Source organism: Tigriopus californicus, chromosome 2 (genome assembly GCF_007210705.1).
Source record: "Tigriopus californicus strain San Diego chromosome 2, Tcal_SD_v2.1, whole genome shotgun sequence".
NCBI classification, from domain to species: domain Eukaryota; kingdom Metazoa; phylum Arthropoda; class Copepoda; order Harpacticoida; family Harpacticidae; genus Tigriopus; species Tigriopus californicus.
Window position 1 is genome coordinate 14,181,982 of NC_081441.1, and position 21,351 is coordinate 14,203,332.

Here is a 21,351-nt window from a genome sequence, read left to right on the forward strand (position 1 = left end):
ATGACCTTTCTCTGACAAGTTCAAACGATCGAGGAGATTTCAAACTGACTAAAAGCCGTCCAACAGTTGTGAATCGTTCTTGTCAGCTCTCCAATTCACTGGAAATGAGTTGGATCAGTCAGTTTGCTCTAAGGTTTTCTTTGTAGGGGACTTCAATTTTCTGGCTAGCGTTGTAGAGTGGGCAGTTAGCCTGGATGGGTACATTTTAACCAAATTTATCTTTTAGGTAAAAGATACTCGTCATCGCATGTTTCCAACCACTAGTGTGGTTTTTTTTAAAACAGTTTCTCTCTTGAACAATCCATTAGAATGAGGAACAACATCAATTTTCTCTTGACTTCAATTGGTCGAGAATTACAGTATTACATCCAGCAATTATTTTTTATGCTATTCGTTTCCTTCCAATTTTAAGATATGTAGCATCCCCCTTGGAGTCCTTTTTCTTCTTGGACTCAGCTCGGACTAGAGCAACTCTAGATTCATACCAACATTCTGCTAAAAAAATTGGAAGTTTGAACTTGTATGTCTTGGAAATTAAAAAAAAATTGAAAAACCGACTTTGAAGGAATTCTGCCACCAATATCTGTCAGGTGGTCGAAAATGATTTTGATGATATCTTATTCCACCTATTATTACGGTAAAGTAACACTAAACTACTTCCTTTTTTCTAAAAGTACAAAACCCTCCAAGTAATAGGATCAAAAAACCGTCCGAGGACGAATTTGGTGGAGAACCCTGTCACATTGGTTAGAATACCCTTTAAAGTTTTGACGGAAGTACCCAAACCCAATTTGGCATTTTTCTAGCTCAGAATGTCACAAGAAACAACTTTGGTTCGCTTTGTTTACAGTATTCTAGCCCACATAAAAATCTTTCGAGCCTAAATGCATTTTGCAAATATAAATTTTCAAAAACGAATTCAATGAAAATTAGGCTGCTCTTGCCTATAAAATTGAGACACAGTCTATTAAACCGTTACTTAGTTATGAGATTTAAAAGTCCGATTTTCAATGTTTTTAGCTCCAAAATGCCCCGGTTATAGCATAATTCGATTTCCCACAGAATTAATGTCGATTTTAACATCAAACTGAGTGAACATTTTCTTTATTTTTGTTGCCTTGTCTCAACATAGTTCAAAATTGATACAAAATTTCAAGCGCATCTTTTTAATTCATTTTTAGACACTCATCGCCGTTTAGCATACAAAGTCTTTTATTGCAATCGTTTTCCGCATTTTTTGAAACGTTATAGACAAAACTGTCTCATCAAATTCCAGCGTCTTTGGTGTTCCCCTGATTTTAAGTTGACAGATGTTCAGCGAGGCATTTTCTTAAAAAGATACTGCTAAAAAGGTGTTCTTTGCATTTCCAAATACAAACGTAGCGTGACAAGGGGTCATGAAATGTTTGTTTTCATAACAATTCTTAAGAAACTACATTGCATGAAGCTGGTTGAAACACAAAAACCACAATTCAGAGATTGAAAGTAAATCATTTTAAAATCAAATAACAATTTCATTGTGAGGGCGAATTGTAGTAAAAAATGGCGAGTAAAACTTTGATAAAAGTGAGCAAAACATTTGCAAATAACTTAAAGTATTTTGAACAATAAGAAAAGAAAATGTCATTGAAATGTAATGGAAAGTAATTGAATTACAACTAAAAAGTAATGACAATTAAACAAATTTGAAATTATAGTAATTGCAGTTAATTACATTTAAAAGGTAATTGACACAAGTCTGACCAAAAACATAGCTATTTACTTGGTGTTTCGAAAAGGTAACCGCAAGAAGAGAGACCATTCTATTTTTGTTCAGGGAGTGGTTAAGTTATGAATTACTCATTCTGGCCAAAGAAATGGGAACTGCTCCCCGTTCCTTGTATTCAAGAACAACGAAAACCCTGTTAGATCAGATGGAGGTATAAGTGGGCTGAAGTTGAATCTAACGGTGATCTTGCAACCCATCTTTTGCGAGGTTCCAAGAGGAGCAATTCCGGTTGAAATTGGAGTGCAAATTGGAGGTCAATTTGTTGAAATGATTAAATTCTGTGCACTCCCGCACACATCCTTGATCTCAAATGGTAGTTTATCGTCTCCGAACAAACTGCTTCATTTTAATGGAGATTCGTCCCGTTCTCGTTATGTTGTTGAAGTTTACATCAGACTGTACGTAAAGTGGGAATTGAAAAAAAGAGATTTCGCAATTTGCGTAGTCAGAAAGTTCGAAAAGCGGATAGCACTCTCATGTTTGTCTTGGAAATTGACAGATTGTCAACTTCATGAAGCTTAGAAACCCTAGAATAGAACAACTCAAAGTTTGTGGTGTAGCTTTTATCTCCCAACATACTTAAAGCAACACTAAGCAATCCGAATCCAAAATTGAGGTTCAGATTGAGAATGTTGGAAAGATCAAGTCTTCTACATAATACAGTCCAAGAGGCCACATAACAAATATCAGCATACCTCAGTAAACTGAGTCTTGGAAAGCGGAGTTTCCAAGAATGGGAGAGGTCACTGGTTCGATTCGCCCCCTTGACCTATCTCGGAAGGTAACTTTTAGACGCTAACCACATCCATCCACAAATAGAGAATCAAAATGATGCCGGATGATTTAGTGTTTGCAATTGCAACTTGAATTGAGGAACTGATGCCTAGCTTTTTTTCCTGAATAACACCGGGTCTTGGGTTTTATCAACCTAGCCTTTTTAAAACTTGGATTAAACAGGTTTTGACGATTTCTTTCCCGTAGCTTTTTACGAGAAACGAAAACGAAAACACTCTTATGCACTATCCATCTGCTCCAAATGATTTTTTTTGCGGAATTTTCAGAAGTTCAAAACGAAAAATTTGTATATTTTACTCATCTTGATATTCGTATTACATCTGCTCCACCAATGAATAAGAGTTGGTGGATTTTTGTCAACCCTTGAATAAAGTGTTGATACTCGAGGAACTTTAATCAAAAACTTGTCAAATTCTGACTTCAATCCTGCTACTGGATCAACGCCTACATAAGCCCTACGAATATTTGAAGGCAACAAATTGAACAATAGATGAGCCCGAGAAAGAAGAGAGTTGGACTTCATTGTTTTAACTAGCCTGGATTCTTGAGGGCTTGAAGGTGCTCTCAAAACGCACATTAAGCTTCTACGGTCACTAAAATTCACCCTAAATCCTGGGTTGGGACATACTTAATAAATGTTTTTGAAAACTTACAATATCAGATACATTTCATACCCTCTCTGAATACTGTACAATCCCAACCTTTCTAACTACTCCCAATACGAGAGCTCTCTCATATCCTCAATGTTCCTAGTAAAACATCTTTGGACTTGCTCAAGCTTTTGCAAACCTGCTGAACTCATTGGAGCCCAAATGGGAGAGGCATATTCAAGATGCGGCTGAACAATCGACTTGCACAGAGTTAGCATCTTGATACTATATCTGGAGTTAAAAATGCAATATATCCAACCACAAGTTGGATATCTCTCGAAGTATAGTTAATTTTTACTACTTTGACATGGTTTCGTAACTGCTGTAACAACCACTTAGATATGTAATTATGTACAATATTCTTTTTGCAAACCCCATCCCCTATTCTCAATTGTATAACTCTTGCCGTCTAATTCCTTATTTCGTTTTGAAATAGAACAAACCAAGGGACCACTCATTTTGCACATCCCAATTAAAGTTTCGGGTTGAGGCTCATCTCATTGTCTACTGAATGTTCTCTTCTTTTGACATATGCTAGATAAGAACAAAGAATTCAATCAATATTTTCCATTGAACTTCTTTCCAATACTCTAAATTACCAGAGCTGGCTTGATCTCAATTTGCATAATAATTGTCAAATGAGTAATATTTGGGCCTTGTTTCAACTTACGACACAATAATGAGTCGAACAAAATGCAAAAAATGCGCCTTTCAAACCAAATGGCAATTGTTATACTCCCCATGATTCAGATCAAATTATTGCATGAAATTTCGACCCATATGAAAGGGCTTGGCATTTTCGAATTGTCATTTCCACGGACCATGGTTTGTTGACGGAAAGGTGGTTATGAGTCATGAGGTATTTCGCACTAAAGCACAAGATATGCAACAGATGATGGCGTCAAAAGAAATTTTCTCCCTAAACACGAACGATCCACGTCACTCCATGCATCAATTCGTTTTGTTTGGAAAAAAACATACGCACCCACGCCGTACACAAACAAGTGAATCTTTCTCACCGGGAAAACATTTCCTATGCAGTATATGTCAGGGTCTCTGCTGTGTCGGGCATGTTATCTCATGACAACACTCATGGGATTCTGGGCCTTTGAACAAGTGAAACCCAACTTGTGTACAAAATAATGACGCCATATTTCAATTGGGATGCTTGCATATAGGGTGCGTCACATGAATGCGTTAACATTTAAGGGCCCTTTTTTGCAACGTCAGACAGCCCAAACGAAACGGGAAGAGGCACGGTTGATTGATAAGTACAGTAATCTAGTTGTGACATGTCACGAAAGGGATTTCTTTTCTAGGCATTTGCTAAAGAGAAATCTGCCCAATTGGCCCTTCATTTGGTAGAGGCTGAGTCACAAAGCGCCCCCTAAAGTGCAGAACAAAACCTTATTTCGTGCAGTACAAGTCTTTATGTGATGGTATATTTTCTGGCGCTTATGCATCTTTCATTAATGCTTTTTTTGCATGACTGTTCAAGAATCCAAGAACAAGTCTTTGATTTCGAGATCATGTATTTTCTTAGAACTTTACAAAAGATAAGTGCAAAATTTCGTTTGTTTTGTGTTACAAAGTCAGATGGTAGCTCTCTTGTTTGGCCTGCCATCCAATGATGGGTGTCCCAATTGAGGGATATTCCCTCTTCGTCATCACAGCCAACAGTAATTATTACCTCACCCTTGGGAATGACCGCAGGTTTGCCCATTTAAGTTAATTGCTAAAGGAGCAACTCATGCTGTAATTTAGATAAGACAAAGAAGCTTGAACTCGCTTAGCCTGGGATTGAACCAGGGCTTGCACAGTGGAAAGCAGATGTTCTACCAATAAGGTACCACAACTAGCCTCCAGGCAAAAGCTCAAGACTGCAAAAAACGTTTTCTAATTATGCTCATTTAAACAATTTCAAATGTTTCCTTAATTCAATCATGGAAAATATTTGTTAAAATTGATGACACTTTCTTCTCAAGTGTCTGGTGTCAAATAGAGGTCAATCAATGTCTGTGTGTGTGTGTGTGTGTGACTCAAAAAAGTGCGGTGCTCACTCACTAAATAAGCACACTAGTCTTGTATTTCCGACAAACCCTGTAAAGATTTGTCAAACAAAAACGATCTTTCGAACCCAAAATAATCCCAAGGCAAGCCCTACTACTGTAGAGCATGACGATAACCAGAAGCCGAGGGTTTTCACTCCAAATTTAGCTGTATGTGTGTAGAGGGGATCTCACTCTCCATATAAAGCACAGAGTTAGTCGAATGGCTCCGTTGGAAGATCATTAGAGCCCATGTTGGATCTTGAGTTGAGGCCCATTCATACGTGGGGCCATTGTTCCACCCCCGACGCCTTCGATGCCCTGGAGCATGCGGTTCCATCAATTTCATCGCACTAACCTTTATGGGGAGGCAGGTGAAGGCCACGGGAAAGAGGACGCTTCTTCCGACGCCTATTTTCTTTCATTGCTCGCTAATCCCTTCATTCCCCGCCTTCTTGTTAGTCCGCTTCAAGCGAAAGGGCGCGACAACCAAGACAAGATAGAAAGACTACTACTGGTGGGAATGGGTGGTGGAAGACCTGTTTGTCATTGTTGCGAGTAAGGACCCCGAATATGATCCTTAGCGGGGCGGGTCTAACGAACCAACCAACCAACCGGCCCCGAAATTGTGCTCCAAGGATTCGACGCTTAGGTCTCCAATGACAAGCTGACTAATTCGACCTTTGTGGGATATTAGAACTCGCATCTAACTACCGTTTCCACACCGTCTGCAGAGTAACCCAAGCGTGGGAGAAAAATAAGCACCTCGAGTTCATATAAAGACAGACCTGAACCGGGGTCAGAGTGTCAGTTGCGGAAGAACAACCAAGCGATATCGTGGAAGAGTTCCTTCCGGTGAGCTAGCTTCATCGCAACTTTGATAAGAGTTGAGGGCGGGCAGAACACAGGATCTCATATCTGTATTAAGTTTCCTCGAGGCCCTTTAAGACACGTGTTTCCCCGGACGGTTCGTCATCCAGCCATGAACATGAGACATGCCTCGATACTTCAATTCCTTTTGGCATTGATCCTTTCTTTGTGCCACTCCAGTAGAGCCATACCTGACCCGTCACTATTCGAGAGCAACAGTAAGTAAATACTCGTTGATCAGATTCTTTGCTAATTCACTGTTTGGAATGGAGGCCAACTTGTTCGAACTGCAATGTAGAACGCGGATGGAAAGCAAGAAGAATTCCCTGCCGCAGTTTCATTAGCAAGATTAATGCTCACGGAAAGAAATGCCTCTGCGAAACTATTCAGGTGTAAGCAGTTACATATTTTGGAGAACAATTGGCCAAGATGACCAAGATAATAGTCTGGGAGGGGCTTTCAATTTGCCAAGGTCCGGCTCAATGTATATAAGGTCTCTGGTAAAAGAGTATTAGAATAGAACCTGTGCATTTCAAAGTGAACCACTCAACTCATGCACTGGAATGTATGTAACGGTATATATAATATCGTGCTCAATCTAGACGGTGCTGGAGGTCTGACCTATATAACATTAGGATATTTCTCATTTACAGATTTTAACACTTCAACACTTATTGGGCATTTTCTTTTTCTTTTCAACTTCTTCTGGTCTGACAAGCATTACTTAAACATTGACTGAACTTATAATCCTTACCTATCAACTTTTCGTTTTCGTGATACTTCTTTAAAAGTAGAATTGCACAAGTGCACTTCACATCTCTCGTTGAACAATTCCAATGCTCAGAAAAGCATTTTCAACAGCCCCCCCCTCCCCTCATATTTGCGAAATTAGAATCCCCTCTCAGATTTTATGATTAGTAATAATAGTGATTAGTAAATATAAAAACTTATTTCTTATATGAAATAACTTTAACTCCTTAAAAATTGTTTTAACGCAAATAGATAGATGAGATATGTACAGTGATCGGATCAATAAAAGTATGTTATTATTATTCTGTTGGATGAGTTGGGACAAAGGCAAAGAGCATAGGCCCATCCTGGTAAGTAAACATGATTTTGAACGAGAATGCAAGCCTAAATATACTGACAACCACTGCCTCGATGATTGATTTGAGCGACCCGAAGTTACCTCTGCATCGTACTGGAAATGGGCCTAATTCTGAGGTGAAGGCAAGTGAAAAGTCTCTTCCGAAATAGCAGATGTATTCCCTTGGGTCTGAAAATAACCTTTTACCCGCGTTTGTGAATTGTTGTCATTCATTGCCTGGCTTTACTTGTACGTGTGATGATCAGTATAATGGAGGGTGAGACGGGGCTTTGTTGCATGCTCATGAATGAAGGCCTATCAATCCAAGGCTAAAATGTCAACCCCATTATATTGACTACCATAAGAAAGGGTGTTGGAACATCCTTTCCCGCAATAAGACACGTCGCATGCCATTAAGCTCATTTGAAGAAACAGGAGGTCTCGAAGCCCATAACCGCACGGGTTTCACCCGCCTTAATTGGATGGCATGGCGACCATTTGTTCTAATTTATTCACATGGATCATCTAGATGGCATTCGGTGACTTGCAATGTATCTGGGCTCTAATGATCCCAAATATAGCCAACCAAAGCCGATCCAAGATGCATAAACTAAGACCAATTAGGAAACTAGATGTAGCATGGAGGGACCAATTTCCTTTCTTTATGATGGAGCCTCAATGGTTGTTTTTTTTTTTATTTGCTTTGGGTTGGAGACGATGCTTTACGTCAATATCTCTTTCCTTTTCAGACGATCGTCGTTTGTCGGAACAAATGCTTTCGAATCTTCAACACCTCGAAGCTGCCCTCTTACGGCAAGCAGGTCGAAGTCTCAGGTCGGAGGTGTCTTCACCCTCGGTGGCCCTCACAGATGAACAAGTGGATCCCAATCAAGAAGAAGTGGAGAGCAACTACAACCTCTACGATCTGCCCCGGTCGTTGCAGGAACTCTTGGAACGAGCTGAAAGCATGCGCAAGGTCCGACGAGGCGCCAAGAAGCGCAACTACAACCTGGATCATTTGGCGAGAATGAACTTCCGACGCTCCTTCCGAGCTTCCTCCTTGAATAATCGTCACATTTTAGGAGGTCTCTAGATTAAATGAGCTAGAAGCAACATCTTTGATTATGGGCCAATTCAAAATATACAACCCTTTTTGCAATGACATGTATAACTCTGCCCAACGAACACTGGCCTGGAATGTTCTGCCCTAATGTCCCACCCTTGCAAATGGCTAAAGATACTAGTATTAGTTGCTTGCTTTAATAAATGAAGAATTCGTCAAACCTATATCCCACCCAAGTAAGGAATATCTTCTTCATATTTTCTCCCTAATATTGAGGTCAGATGGCTGCCGAAGTTGCCACTCCTACAACACCTTGATCAACTCTTGGTTTCAAGGGAATGGAATAGTACAAAACGGTTCCTTTTTTGTTCCACACACAATAAGCATGATCTATTGGAGGTAAATACTCATCGTGTACATGAATCAACCTGAAAATATTATGAGGCCATATAAATCTAACCGATTGTTAATGGTCGTGAGCCGGTTTCTAACTAGTTTTATTGAGCTAAAGCACAGGATATATATGTGGAATTAGATATGGTATAATGTGGTATAAATGGGAGCGAGCACGAGTCAGGAGGACATAACATCTCCCTTACAGGGGGGGAGGATTGGAGATTTTTCAATGACTAGAATTACAGTAATTTATTTGACTAGAATTGATACATTATGTGACTAGAATAATCTTCACCCCCAGGCTGAGGCCACTGTCCAGGCATTGGCTTTAGGAGACGGTCATCAGTCCAGTACGGGGGTATTCGTGCGTTGGGTGGGTATTCGTCTGTTGGATGGGTATTCGTCAGTTGGGTGGGTATTCGTCCGTTGGCGGGTATTCCATCCGGTGGGCAATACTTCCATCCGATGGGTGTCTCCCCGTTTTTTGGCCATGTAAGTCGGCTCAAACCGAGCCGACTGGAATTAGATGGACTATGGAGGGTATAAATGGGAGCAAGCACGAGTCAGGAGGGCATAACACCGATGAATTATATGCCTTCCTTATGATTGTCAAGGGAATCATGTATCACTTCTATACTCAAAAAGAGCGCCATGTAACTATTAGTCCGTTGTTCTGCCTTTGTGGCCCACATCCATTTAACCGTGGCCCAAGATGGGCACTGGTGTGGCGATTTTCTTTATATTTAGGGGTTCCCGACGGTTTTGTAGGGCGTATGTAGGCGTTGATCCAGTTGCAGGATTTAAGTCAGACTTGGACAAGTTTTTGACGAAAACTCCCGATCAACCTTATATTCAAGGGTTAGCCAGTTCAGCCAACTCCAAATCGTTGATCGATCACACCATATATGAAAACAAAAATTAAGGAAAATTGATACATTTTTCGTCTTGAACTACTGGGATTTCAATCTCAGTAGCGGTAAGGAAGTCTGCAAAAAAAGAAGAAGAAAAAAAGTGAGATAGCGCGAAAACCAAGCTGTTGGTCAGGAATGCTTCCTTTAATGTCTAGGTCCTCACAAACTCACCAAGTCTTCCAAGAATTTGGTGACATTCAATGTGAGTGAAATTGGTCGGTAATGAACAGGTTGATCCGTTTCTCCTCATTTGTAAATTGGGAGAATATGGGCAATTTTTTGTTGCGTGGGCACTAGCCCCTCATGCAAAGAGCGATTCATAAAATATGGAAGTATTGGATCCGTCACTTGTCCATGTGTTGTGCTTTGCAGAAACTGTGCCATCACCCCATCAGGCCCTGGAGCACTGGAGGATTTCCAGGTTTTGATAAAATCAAGAAGTTTCTTCTCGTCAATGGTTATGTCCTCTAGAAAGGAAGAGTTATCGTTCTTCAAGGGCCCTTATTTGCAACGTCAGACAGCCCAAACAAAACGAGAAGAGGCACGGTAGATTGCTAAATAAACTTACCGTGGCGATTTCATTTCCGGACATTATTTGACATAGGTCACTAACACAAACGCACTATAATTCAATAAAGAGGAATCGGCAGCACTAAGCGTCCTCTGAAGTGCAGAACATAAACCATAATTGTGGAGCGTAAGAGGGCTATGAAGAGTCGTTTGGTACATGTTGAGTCAGAGTTGAAGAAAACAGACGAAAATTGGCCGCCCAGAATATTAGCTAAATCTGTCGATTTGAACATTTCTGTACCACTCCATGTAAAAGTTCCTAAAAAGGATCAATTAGCCTTTCGTATAGATTTGGCATAAGAGTAGAAAGCTCTTGGGTTGAGTTTAACATCCTGAAGTGTTGTCTTGTCCTTCTTTTACTGATCCTTTTCCAAAGAATTTTTCTACCCGGACGTCAATGTGTTCAACCTTTCTATGAATATTTTGGCAAATGACCGGTTGATCATCCAACAATTTTAATCTTTCTGTCAAAGGCACTCGTTTCTTAAAAAGCTTCTGCCTGAGTTTCGTCATAGTAACTTGTTTTTCCTTGTCTGACTAAAAAGGGACTCCTAGTTGGGCACAGATGCCTTCAAATGAGGATATCAGCAGATTCATGACATGTCAATGTTAGGTTCATGTGCCATCTATAGAACTAAATAAGAGTGACAAAAATCAATTAATGCGTTGTTTCTCTATTAGACCTCTAATTAGATTCTAAACTTTGTGTGACCAAGCCGCCAGGGGGCGGGGGTGGGCAAATTTGCCATGTTATGGTAGGGCTGCCAATTTGTTTTTTTTAATTTCTTAGGTTCCATCGGTTCATTTGGAGGTTTGCAATAGCTGCTTCCTATTCAAGATTTACAAGATTTCATTTTGGGTCATGCACAATTCATGTGTTATATCTTGAATCAGAACGATTTGAACTCGCCTAATATTTTACAAGCCCAAAGTGGTCTGGCAAGCCTGACGACCTGGTCTTCTACGTTGGGCCTGGTCTCGGACCTTATTTCGACGGCCCAAAACTCCAGGGTGGCCATGAATATTGCCAAGCTCCCTGCCAAGTAGAATCATAGGAACCACGGCTGTTCACTTAAAAAGAATTGGATGGATACAATGTTATAACAAAGACAATAACTTACCTCCAAACAGGACAAGGTCAGATCCCACTCTCTCATTCAAGCTCATGAAGCTCCCCAATTTCACAACAGGTCCCAAATATAATTTTAGCCTCAACTCCATTCCTTTTTTGATTGGTCGGCTTTAAATTGAACCATTCCACTTTCCTCAGGCCCTTTTCATTGCCTCCCGTTTTTATTCAGCTCGCTTTCTGATCACCCTGATGCAAATAACCTCCGTGTCAATACCGTCCATCAGCAAGGTCCAGCAGGTCCAGCATCATCATCACTCAGAGGAACACACTGACTGACACACTCACAGAGGGTAGTTGCCCAGAAGAGTGGAATTGGTGGCAGTGATTGTGGTGGTGGTGGTGGTAGTACACACTCACATCACAACTCAAGGAGTGTGACAACCAACCATTCCACCAACAACCATCCATCCATCCATCCATCCATCCGATCTTTGGAAGAGCCACGAGTGTCTCTTCCATCGCATTCTTGTTCTAGCACTCCCCCTGGGTCGGGGTCCGTCCTGCGGGTGGTGTGCGTCCTTGAGCCCTGGGCTCGTGTGAGTGAGTGCTGAGGCAAGGCCCTGGATTGCTGACTACATATAAATGTATAATCCTAATATTGGCCTTGGTTCTTGGTAGATCTGCGCGTTTCTGCGGCCATGTCCGGGAATCCTTTGGGCAATAACGGGCCCACGGCGGGCAATTCGCCGCCCAATGCGGCTTCTTCACCCTTGAGTTCGGTGGGCAATGGTGGCGGCGGTCCTAAATCGCGCATGGTGCCGTTGGGGGGCGGGGGGGTGGGAGGGGGTTTGACCTTAGGCGGCAATGGGGTGGGCTCAGCCTCGGTGGGGTCCAATGGCTCAGTCAGCGGAAATGGGAGTGTGGTGGGCGGTGCGGCGGCGGCCGTGGCCGTGGGTGGAGCGGGTGTGAATGTGGTGTCGAATGTGCCGCTTCAAAATGTTCCTCCGCAGAATTCATCGGCGAATCAAGATTTGGCCTCGTTGTTCGAATGTCCAGTGTGCTTTGATTACGTCTTACCCCCAATACTTCAGGTGAGAAACTTCGACTCTTTTGTTCTCTTTGGGGAGGGCGTGTCAAGCTAGTCACAATTGCCAAGGAAACTTTAAGGGCTGTATGTGAATCGAATGTATATTTGCATTTATACACGTGTATTCAGCTATAGAGTAGCTGGTCATTGATTACATGTACGTAATTCTTACGGGTATAATTGACGTTAATTAATATGAAAATGTATATAAGTGTAAAGGTGCAATGTGTTTTTTAAACAATTAAATTCAACGAGGTCAAAGGGGTTATATTAAAGTATACAATATAAGGTATATATTAATTTATGTGTACTTGGAGCAAGCAAAGTATTATCAAAACCTACCAAAATTGGAAAAATGTGGCCTGAAGGGTTTCGAAATATTGAGTACCTGATATTCCATTATGAATTTTCTGCGTTTAATCAATGCACATGTGGTCAACAAACCGGAATGGACTTCAGTAGGATGCCGTTAAATATGAGTTGTCTTTGAAGAAGTGAATTGAATCAAGTGTTCGTCATGATTCAAGTAAGCTTCTACCTGGACTCCATTCTTATGTCCAATGTATTGCGCTTCTGTCTATTGATTTCCAGTTTTTTTTTGGCATGCAAAATGCCTAATTTGTCTTGATCCCAGTTTCAAGTTGATTTTTTGATTTGTGTGTGCTGGGATCGATGGGTTGAGCCTCGCCCGTTGAAAACTCAGCTACCACGTCTAAAAGCTTCCTTTTGGAGGAAGGTCGGGCCAAAGAATCAAACCCCGGGGACCTCCCTCGTGCTAGGAAAGTGCGCTAGCTTCTTTTTTGAACGGCAAAGTCATCCACCTGATTTGAAGGTGCTTTTTTGTTTGGTCTTTCTTTCGATTTGAAATCTCAACCTATGATGTCTGAGCTATATCTCGAAATTCAATGCAAATTCTATTTATAAATTGCGGGTTTTATTAAGTTTTCTTTGACGGCAAAAAATCATTCCACGTAGAACAAATTATCAAATGACATGAATTTGTTGTCTTGTGCACTCTCGTGGTGTAAATTTGCAACTTTTTTCAAATGACATCGTTCAGGTGGCCACACATCTCACAAACCCGGCTCTGTTTGGTTCCAGTGTCATGCGGGTCACTTGGTGTGCTCGTCTTGTCGTCCCAAACTCACGTGTTGCCCAACCTGCCGCGGACAGCTCGGTGGGAACATTCGCAATCTGGCCATGGAAAAGGTGGCCTCCACCGTCATGTTCCCGTGTCGCTATCAGAGCTCGGGCTGCGGCACGTCCCTCCTCCACACAGAGAAACTCGATCATGAGGAAACCTGCGAGTTTCGGCCGTACTCGTGTCCTTGTCCAGGGGCCTCGTGTAAATGGCAAGGATCTCTCGAACAAGTCATGTCGCATCTCATGCAAGTTCACAAGAGCATCACCACACTCCAAGGCGAGGATATCGTCTTCCTCGCCACCGACATCAATCTACCTGGAGCCGTGGATTGGGTTATGATGCAGAGCTGTTTTGGGCACCATTTCATGTAAGACCAAGAATCACCAGAGCTATGATGATAAACAGAATTGGGCAGTTGAAGAACTTATTCATTTTTTCGTTGAGAAGAATTCCAAGAGTGTTGCCAGACTTGGCGCTCTCCTAATAATTCGTGTGAACTTGAATGTTCGAACAACTTGATATTCCTTTCTATGACAATGTGTTGTTTTCTCCCCCCTCTTTTGACGACCTTGTAATCTTGTTGGAACATGCATTGATCATTAGTTTTTTTCCCTTAGGTTGGTGCTCGAGAAGCAGGAGAAATTTGACGGTCATCAACAGTTTTTTGCCATTGTCCAGCTCATAGGGACGAGGAAACAAGCCGAAAACTTTGCCTACCGGTGAGTGCTGAGTTGCCTCTTGAAGAGGCAAACAAAAACTAAGCGCGAAGGACGACATTTTACGGATTGTTTTGTTTTAATATTTGTAGGCTCGAGCTCAATGGCCACAGGCGACGCTTGACGTGGGAAGCCACGCCTCGGTCCATTCATGAGGGCGTGTCGTCAGCTATATTGAATTCAGATTGCTTGGTCTTCGATACGTCCATCGCCCAATTGTTCGCAGATAACGGAAATTTAGGCATCAACGTAACCATCTCCATGTGTTGAAGATATTCATTCATTCGATTCAAGCAGAGGACAATGAGAACAAAAACGCATCAGCAAGTGCAGCCGCCGCTGCCGCCAAAATTTGTTTGAATTCGAGTATTTAACGCAACGCACCAAAAACAACCACCACACAACCACAACACCATAACCCCACGAAGAGGAACGAATCTTTAGGCGGATCAAGGTTTTATATCCAAAAATACAGCTATAACTCAGCGAGGCCTCTCCTACCCAATCTAAGACGGGGAAACTGTGGGATATGGGAACATCCAGCCTTGGAGGAGAAGTAATAAAGAGAAAAAATAATTACAATTAATAATCATTCTACGATGACTGCTTAGCGAATTAAAAATCTCTCATCTCGATTCATCTCGATTGTCGTCTCCTCCGGTTAAGAATGTGAAAACAAGAGCACCAACAGGAGTGATACTGATTGTAATATTTCCTCTTATGCCAGCAAATCTCGCGATACTAATATAAAAATCATTCCCCCCCTTCTACCTAAACCTACAATCCCAGCATCTTATCCTTTTCCCGAAAGTGCGTTCCTATTTTCCCTTCAATCATGATTCAGAAATCAAGAAGAGGACCGAGTATGTTTCCTTGGGTGTCGCCTTGTTGTCCAATTACGACACCAATACGTAACAACAACAAGAGCAAACAATCTAATTGTAGAACAATTATTCCTTCCAAATCGATGGATTCCAGTCTACTTCGTACATACGTCAACAAATTATTTACTGTTCTGGAAATAAACGTCACATCCAGGAAAAAGTTAGCTTCTTGTAGATTACTTCGAAAATTTGCATTTTGAAGAACGAGGTCATGTATGCTGAACAAGACGAACACGACCATAGTGGGTATTGCAATAGTAAAACGTGATATATGCAATCGCTAGGTATGCAACTTATTCAAGAGTGACAAACTCACAGGCCCACTCCAGCTTCGACTCGTACTCTCGATTTGTGTTTGAGGGAGGCAAGCCAAACAAGAAGGCCTGTTATTGCCTCATATCAGAACAGCAGGCAAAGATACTGTATTATAAAAGTATTAGGGATAGCATGATTTATCTTCAAGCTTTAGCTTCCAGTTTGATAGATAGGAATCTACAGTATAACATTACAAAAGACAAAAAGCAAAAATCAATTTTATGCTTTCCCAACAATTTACGCATTAGCAAGCAGACCTCATATGCCTGAATTTACACCGCTAGTAGCAACAAAAGTCTTCATTTGGGCATGATTTGGGCAACAAAACGTTTCGATCCAGAAAATGAAAAAACATAGCGTATGTGCATGGTTCGTAAGAGCACTAGCTCTTAGTCAGGCTCGTCGACTCCTGAGCAAAGAGCGAACGTCATTCTCGAATCTCGGCGAGTGAATAGAGCTGAGTCCGTGAGGTTGTTTGGCAGGCAGTTTTCTGAGGTTGATAGGGAACCTGCGGATTGGAGATAAGGCCTGAGCTAATGAGCGAGGTAGAGTTGAGACACGGAAAAATATTTTCAATCCCTCTAGAACAATATGGCTTCTTCTGATTATGGGTCCAAGAGGATTGAACAAACACAGCGAGAGGTAAAGTTATCAAAGAGTAATATTATTGAATGTTTAGATTCTGTAGAGGTAGATGTTGCATTGTTGGGAATATTCTAGGTGGATGATGTCCTGGGAGTGATGAGAAACAATGTGGACAAGGTCCTGGAGAGAGATGGAAAGCTGTCAGACTTGGACCAAAGAGCCGAGAACCTGCAAGTGGCCTCCAGTAGTTTTGCGACCAACTCGACCCGTTTGAAGAAGAAATATTGGTGGCAAAACCTCAAAATGAAGCTCATCATTGGTGGTATTGTGTTGCTCGTGGTGATTATCATTTTTACTATTATCGTCGTCAAGACCACCAAAGGAGGCGGTTCCGATGACCCCCCAGTGACAACGATGAGTTCAGTTAAGCCTGTCGAATAAAGTGACTCGCTAGGAATTCCAGTCATATCTATCTTATCAACACTGATGTCGATCAACAGTTCCAACTCATATAAAAGTAAATCTGTTTGTAACAATTCGCAATGCAACAAGAATTTGGACCCAATGAATTCTTTATTCAATCTGTTTTCCAGCCACACCCTCATTCTGTTCCAACGCTTTGTGGCGGCGAGCAGCCTCTCTTCTGGTTTTCACTTGACACCTGTGACCGGCGCAATCCAGCTCGTCATCGTAGCATTTTTGGCGGCAACACTTCCGACACCTAGAGTGATCACATTTGGTACCGGCTGGGTTTTGGCACGATTGGCAAAGCACACATTGTTCCCGAGAGTTAGGGAACTTCTTGAATGGATTCCGCTCCATTTTCTTCTGCTTCTTTCTCGAGATTTCGTTACCGTCCTTGTCAAGTAAAACGCGCTTGATCTGGTTGGGATCCTCTTGGGCTTTGGCGGCTTTTTCACGTTCCTGGATCTCCTTCAGTTTTTTGAGATGTTCTTCGGGTGGTGGTCTTTCGTAAGGTTGACATAGCCAGGGGTGTAGTCTGAGATTGTAAGATTTTAGTTCATCAGGCATGACCCAAGTCTTTTCCGACGTGTGGTAGGGCAGAAATCGCTCTTTGATCAAGGCCACTCCCTCCCTGAATTGGCCTAGATTGGATCCCTTGGCCAGGATCTGTCTGACATCGAAGTTTTCCTTGATTTGAAGGAGATGGTGAAGCATTTTGAACAAGTGACCCCGGGAATAGGACAATGGACACGGATACTTTTCGGCTAAATCTAGATACTCCTCGCACATGTCCCAAACCGGTGGGTTCAGGTCGGCAAACAAGGCGGGGTTGGTTAAGTGACCTTCGGCGGACATGACTCCATCCACACCAGTCAATGCTATACATCGATCTGCGTCAGTTTTGAATTGAATATTGCCATTGGCAATCACCGGGACCTTGACGGCCTGCTTCACCGCCTTTATCTTCTCCCAATCTGCCAGACCGGTTAGTGCACCCTTTTGATCGCGGGTTCGTCCATGAACGGTCAGAATCTGGGCACCAGCCGACTCCAACATTTGGGCATATTTGACGGTCCTCTCTACGTCATCGAATACTCGGAGTTTGCATGTAATGGGCACATCAAAGTTATCATGGATCACGCGAACCAACTTTGTTAGTAGTTCCCACTCATCTTGAAGGAATGACCCGAAATGCCCTCTGCGGGCAATAACTTGCGGGCAACCAATGTTCAGGTCGATGGCGTCACACTCCATGGCCGACACGGTGAGTTCGACAGCTTTTCGAAAGATGTTAGGGTCGTTGGCGCAAAATTGAACAATAAGTGGGCGATCCTGAGGGCAGGTCTGTAGCGCCTCTTGACGGTACTTTGGATCCCTGATGAAGACTCCGCTATGCCACATCGGGGTGAAGCAGAGATTGGCCCCGTACTTTCGGCCGAGCATGCGCCAAGCCAATTCGCTGGCGTCAACCATGGGTGCCACCACATAACGAGGACTTTTAAGAACCTTTTCAAAAAATTCGTAAGGCTCGAGCTTGGGGGGCATACTTATGAAATGTTAGGGTGCGTTCTTTTTGTGTTCGTGTATTTCTGAGTCAAAGTACAAAGATACTTAGTCAGTGAGTGTCATATCAAAAGCGCTGGTCTCTTCTTTCTAGTCTTCTTTCTTATTCTGCAAAGAGAAAAAATGCAACATTTAAGGCCAACGGTTGAGAGCAATATCACGGCAGAATGCATGGTTTATTAGTATATAATTCATTGTACCTTCTTTTTGGAAGGTGAGGCGTTCTCAATGGGTCTACCAAAGGCAATGGCACAGAAGACATTTTCAAAGGCTTGATAAGGATCCCAAGAGCTCAAAACAGTCAAGAGTCGGAATGAAAGGCTGATGCCAACGAGAATAGCAAAGAGTGGTTTTAGATCAATGGGCAAGTGGCCCAAGGACTGGAGAGTGAGGATGACGGAGGCTAAAATGCACGTTTTCGTGGAATGATGAGGGATGACAAAGGCCTGGTTCAAGCCATTGGCCAAGATGTACTCGGCGTACTTGAGGAACATGAAGCCGCTACTCTTGCAAATGGCAAACACCACGGGATAGAAGAACGATCCCGGATGGAGTTGGTGAATGGTTTGTACTCCTGACAACACCAAGTGGAGTCTGAGGAAGTCTTGAGCGCCGGAGAATGGCAGGATGAGTCCGGTTTTAGTAACTAGTTGGAAGAAGAGGTCGTTCGGGGAGTAGAAAACCAAATACCAGCTGCCCATCATGGCCAAGACAAATGGCGTGTTGAGCATGAAGCTCAGGACCGGTTGGGCCAGCATGGCCGTGGCCAAGATCCCCCCGGGGAAGGTATATAAGGTGGCCAAGATGAAGCAAGACATGGGATGTTGACGGGAGAAGCCTCGCCAATTTCCACCCAGTGTATTTCGCAAGGCCAGCGACATCATGATACAATGCGGGATCCACAAGGTGGGGAACACGGGATAGTCAAAAACCGCATTCTGCACCTTAACGAACAACTCGTTGTCCAAAACCGACATCTTTCACTCTTGTCGACCTTTGAGAGAGTTCCACGTCGACCGGAAAACTGAACTTTAACTTGTTTGACTGAGAAGATAGCCTAACGCAATGTACACATGCACCAGAGCAGAACAACCCACTCTACATAGAGGGCAACAAAGCTGATGAGTGGAATGTTTGGAAGGCAGGCCGTCTTGAGACCCTCCATTCAGTCAGCCTGGTTGGACTCTACGTAGTTGTCGCTGCTTCACTTATTTGTATGCTTGAAGTCGGGTAGAGTCTGAGCGAGATAAAAGTTTGAACGTATTGGGGTCGTCCTAGAGATTAGTTACCTTCATAAACCATTAGAGCAATAACGAATGATATCAGGATATCTGATTGGGAGCGTCTCCCGGCTTCTCTTTGTCATGTTCCTCTGTTGATTGGTCTTCATCTTCCGAGCTCGCAAACGAGTCTTCGGAAGTTGAGGAGCACGGGGAGCTCTCACTACTCGAGTCGTCGCTCGTTTCGGATTGGTCTTGGAGATTTATCCCGGAGATTTGATTGGACACCCGTTCCATATCATGCAAGGCTTGATCCTCCAAGGTCAACCGGGCCACATGCTCGATTTCCTCGAGGTCCAGGTTCAGATCCTCTTTGTCGACGGATGCCAATTTCTTGGCCAAAGCTTCGGACAAAGATCGAACATGTGCCGGATGCACAGTCTGTATCCACACCGTATAGGGCTCAATGTAGAGCTGATTGAAGATGTAGCGGCCATCGCTCTCGCGCATCAAAGGCATGATGTCCACCAGAGTCTTGACTATGGCCAATTTACCCACTTGCAAGAGCTCCACCACATCTTGGAACACTCGTAAAGCCAATTCGTAATGCCGATACAAGGGATAAAGCAAGGCACGCCGCAGACTCACAATAATACACGAACGCAGAGACACGTGTTTTTCACAACACGATAGGGTGGCACTCAGTTTGGCCAGGGTCCAACCGGACTCTGAGGAGTGCTCCCCATCCGTGGTCCTGAGATCGTAGCAGTAAGCGAAAAGAATATCGATCAGCCCATAGTAGACGCTTTGGAGGCTGTCTGGCTCAATCAAGTACTCTTTCTTTGGCAAGGCAATAAGTTTATCTCTTTCAACGTCAGTCAAGCTCCAATCCTCCAAATCCGATTCGTTTTGGAGCAAATCTTGCCAGGGGTTAGCAGCCTGGAGATAATACTGGATCTGGTCCGAGTCATACAGGTCGGCCAAATAGTGGTCTTCGCTAAAGTCTTCATTTTCTTTGGCGATTCGAAGGGCTCGTCGATGCATGTGATTAGTGTGATCCGGATCCTTAATGTCCAACAGCTCCTGATACTCGCTCAAAAGGCGTTCGAACACGCCGTGCTCAGTGAAGGCGAATCCATAGCGGAATTCCTCACGCCTGATCAAGAGCGAGGACTCGCAATCGGAAGCGGGTTTCGGCTCGGATTCGGGGATTTGCTGATCGAAATACCAATCGATGTCAGTCTCCTCTTCTTCCCCCGGAGCATCCAGAACCTCAATCCCCACCGAAACCGCGCCATGATGGCCACCCGTGGGCCTGAGACTCTCATTGCCCTGAGGCGTTAAGAGCGAGGTCAGCATATCTAACCCGGGAAAGAACTGCCCGTGATTCTTCTTGGGGGCCGTGACGATGAAGGATCGCGAATCAGCCTCATACTTGGCAGTGGCTCGATCATCCTCCACCACTTCATGAGGTAAATGCAGTCGGAGGAAGTAAGGTTTGGAGAAGAATCGGAAATCCTGGTCGGCCATGAACACCTCCGTCTCGGATAAATTGGTGAAGGGTGCGTGGATGGTCGCATAGAGGCAATCGTCATCTTGCCGTAGACTGAACCGTGGGGTCAGCATGATGAACCCCACCTTAGAAGCCGCCCAGCTAGTGCGGTTAGGGTGGGTTAGACGGCCCAAGTTTGGCTCCTCATCCAGGTAAACGTGTGTTCGAAGCACGCCGCTGGATCGTCCTCTTCATGCCTCGAAGCCTCACATGCTCAGCTAGTCTGCAGAGTTTGATGGGATTTGGGATTGAGCCATGTGCTTCAAATTTGGCCCTATCTTTGTAAGCTGACGAGACAAAACAAAGAGAAATATCATGGAGCATTATCAGTTCCTCATCATCCATCATGGCTCAATCAAAGGATAATAATGTCTTTCTACCTGAAACTGTGTCATTGGAGAAAGATTATGGCATTTCAATGTGGTCGAAATAAGCATGAGGCATATGAATGATAATACTGTTTTGGGGTGGCATTTTAGGCTCCTTCCCGAGATAAGTGTACCGAACACAGGGCTGCTCGTGGCCCATTGAAAGGCCAGACAAGATGGTTATGATAACTTTAAAGGCCACCATGTTCCGCTTGAGTCAAT

At 43.2% G+C, this 21,351-nt stretch overlaps 6 protein-coding genes across 9 annotated transcripts in view; 3 read left to right on the top strand and 3 right to left on the bottom strand.

Annotated features, from left to right (window-relative positions):
• LOC131893627 (uncharacterized) overlaps positions 1-8,767 on the top strand; it is a 10,652-nt gene extending 1,885 nt beyond the window's left edge. Inside the window, exons 1-2 of one of the 2 annotated variants that reach the window (XM_059243722.1) lie at positions 5,793-6,349; positions 7,968-8,767. In XM_059243722.1, coding sequence (XP_059099705.1) covers positions 6,244-6,349; positions 7,968-8,311 — 450 coding nt within the window. In that variant the 5' untranslated portion in view covers positions 5,793-6,243 and the 3' untranslated portion in view covers positions 8,312-8,767. Of the gene's footprint in view, positions 1-5,792; positions 6,350-7,967 lie in introns of those variants that run through there. The other variant, XM_059243723.1, reaches the window with a different exon arrangement.
• Positions 8,768-11,559: 2,792 nt separating this feature from the next.
• LOC131893285 (E3 ubiquitin-protein ligase SIAH1-like) lies at positions 11,560-14,812 on the top strand. Of its 3 annotated transcripts, none has more exons than XM_059243268.1 (5): positions 11,560-11,842; positions 11,909-12,321; positions 13,419-13,828; positions 14,079-14,180; positions 14,270-14,812. In XM_059243268.1, exons 2-5 carry the CDS (start codon positions 11,929-11,931, stop codon positions 14,445-14,447), a joined length of 1,083 nt encoding a protein of 360 aa, XP_059099251.1. In that variant the 5' UTR covers positions 11,560-11,842; positions 11,909-11,928; the 3' UTR covers positions 14,448-14,812. The 3 variants fall into 3 exon arrangements, with proteins under 3 accessions (XP_059099251.1, XP_059099250.1, XP_059099252.1); XM_059243267.1 differs by having other exon boundaries at positions 11,560-11,830; XM_059243269.1 differs by having other exon boundaries at positions 11,560-11,826.
• Positions 14,813-15,781: 969 nt separating this feature from the next.
• On the top strand, positions 15,782-16,546 carry LOC131891390 (vesicle-associated membrane protein 3-like). The gene is made up of 2 exons (XM_059240937.1): positions 15,782-16,018; positions 16,097-16,546. Exons 1-2 carry the CDS (start codon positions 15,968-15,970, stop codon positions 16,400-16,402), a joined length of 357 nt encoding a protein of 118 aa, XP_059096920.1. The 5' UTR covers positions 15,782-15,967; the 3' UTR covers positions 16,403-16,546.
• On the bottom strand, positions 16,516-18,332 carry LOC131891328 (tRNA-dihydrouridine(16/17) synthase [NAD(P)(+)]-like). The gene is made up of 2 exons (XM_059240858.1): positions 18,190-18,332; positions 16,516-18,097 (listed from the first exon to the last, which is right to left on the bottom strand). The coding sequence occupies exon 2, from the start codon at positions 17,969-17,971 to the stop codon at positions 16,535-16,537; it is 1,437 nt and encodes a 478-aa protein (XP_059096841.1). The 5' UTR covers positions 17,972-18,097; positions 18,190-18,332; the 3' UTR covers positions 16,516-16,534.
• Positions 18,080-18,966, bottom strand: LOC131893356 (trimeric intracellular cation channel type 1B.2-like). The gene is made up of 2 exons (XM_059243353.1): positions 18,190-18,966; positions 18,080-18,097 (listed from the first exon to the last, which is right to left on the bottom strand). Exons 1-2 carry the CDS (start codon positions 18,964-18,966, stop codon positions 18,080-18,082), a joined length of 795 nt encoding a protein of 264 aa, XP_059099336.1.
• Positions 18,967-19,278: 312 nt separating this feature from the next.
• LOC131891320 (protein SHQ1 homolog) lies at positions 19,279-21,044 on the bottom strand. The gene has a single exon (XM_059240848.1). It carries the CDS (start codon positions 20,833-20,835, stop codon positions 19,312-19,314), a length of 1,524 nt encoding a protein of 507 aa, XP_059096831.1. The 5' UTR covers positions 20,836-21,044; the 3' UTR covers positions 19,279-19,311.
• Between the last annotated feature and the right edge of the window lie 307 nt (positions 21,045-21,351).

Coding starts and splice junctions, on each gene's coding strand:
- LOC131891390 (XM_059240937.1), top strand. CDS start 15,968: ATGGCTTCTTCTGATTATGGGTCCAAGAGGATTGAACAAACACAGCGA. Junction 16,019..16,096: donor TTGAACAAACACAGCGAGAG/GTAAAGTTATCA, acceptor GGAATATTCTAG/GTGGATGATGTCCTGGGAGT.
- LOC131893285 (XM_059243268.1), top strand. CDS start 11,929: ATGTCCGGGAATCCTTTGGGCAATAACGGGCCCACGGCGGGCAATTCG. Junction 13,829..14,078: donor TGTTTTGGGCACCATTTCAT/GTAAGACCAAGA, acceptor TTTTTCCCTTAG/GTTGGTGCTCGAGAAGCAGG. Junction 14,181..14,269: donor GCCGAAAACTTTGCCTACCG/GTGAGTGCTGAG, acceptor TAATATTTGTAG/GCTCGAGCTCAATGGCCACA.
- LOC131893356 (XM_059243353.1), bottom strand. CDS start 18,966: ATGTCGGTTTTGGACAACGAGTTGTTCGTTAAGGTGCAGAATGCGGTT.
- LOC131891320 (XM_059240848.1), bottom strand. CDS start 20,835: ATGCTGACCCCACGGTTCAGTCTACGGCAAGATGACGATTGCCTCTAT.
- LOC131891328 (XM_059240858.1), bottom strand. CDS start 17,971: ATGCCCCCCAAGCTCGAGCCTTACGAATTTTTTGAAAAGGTTCTTAAA.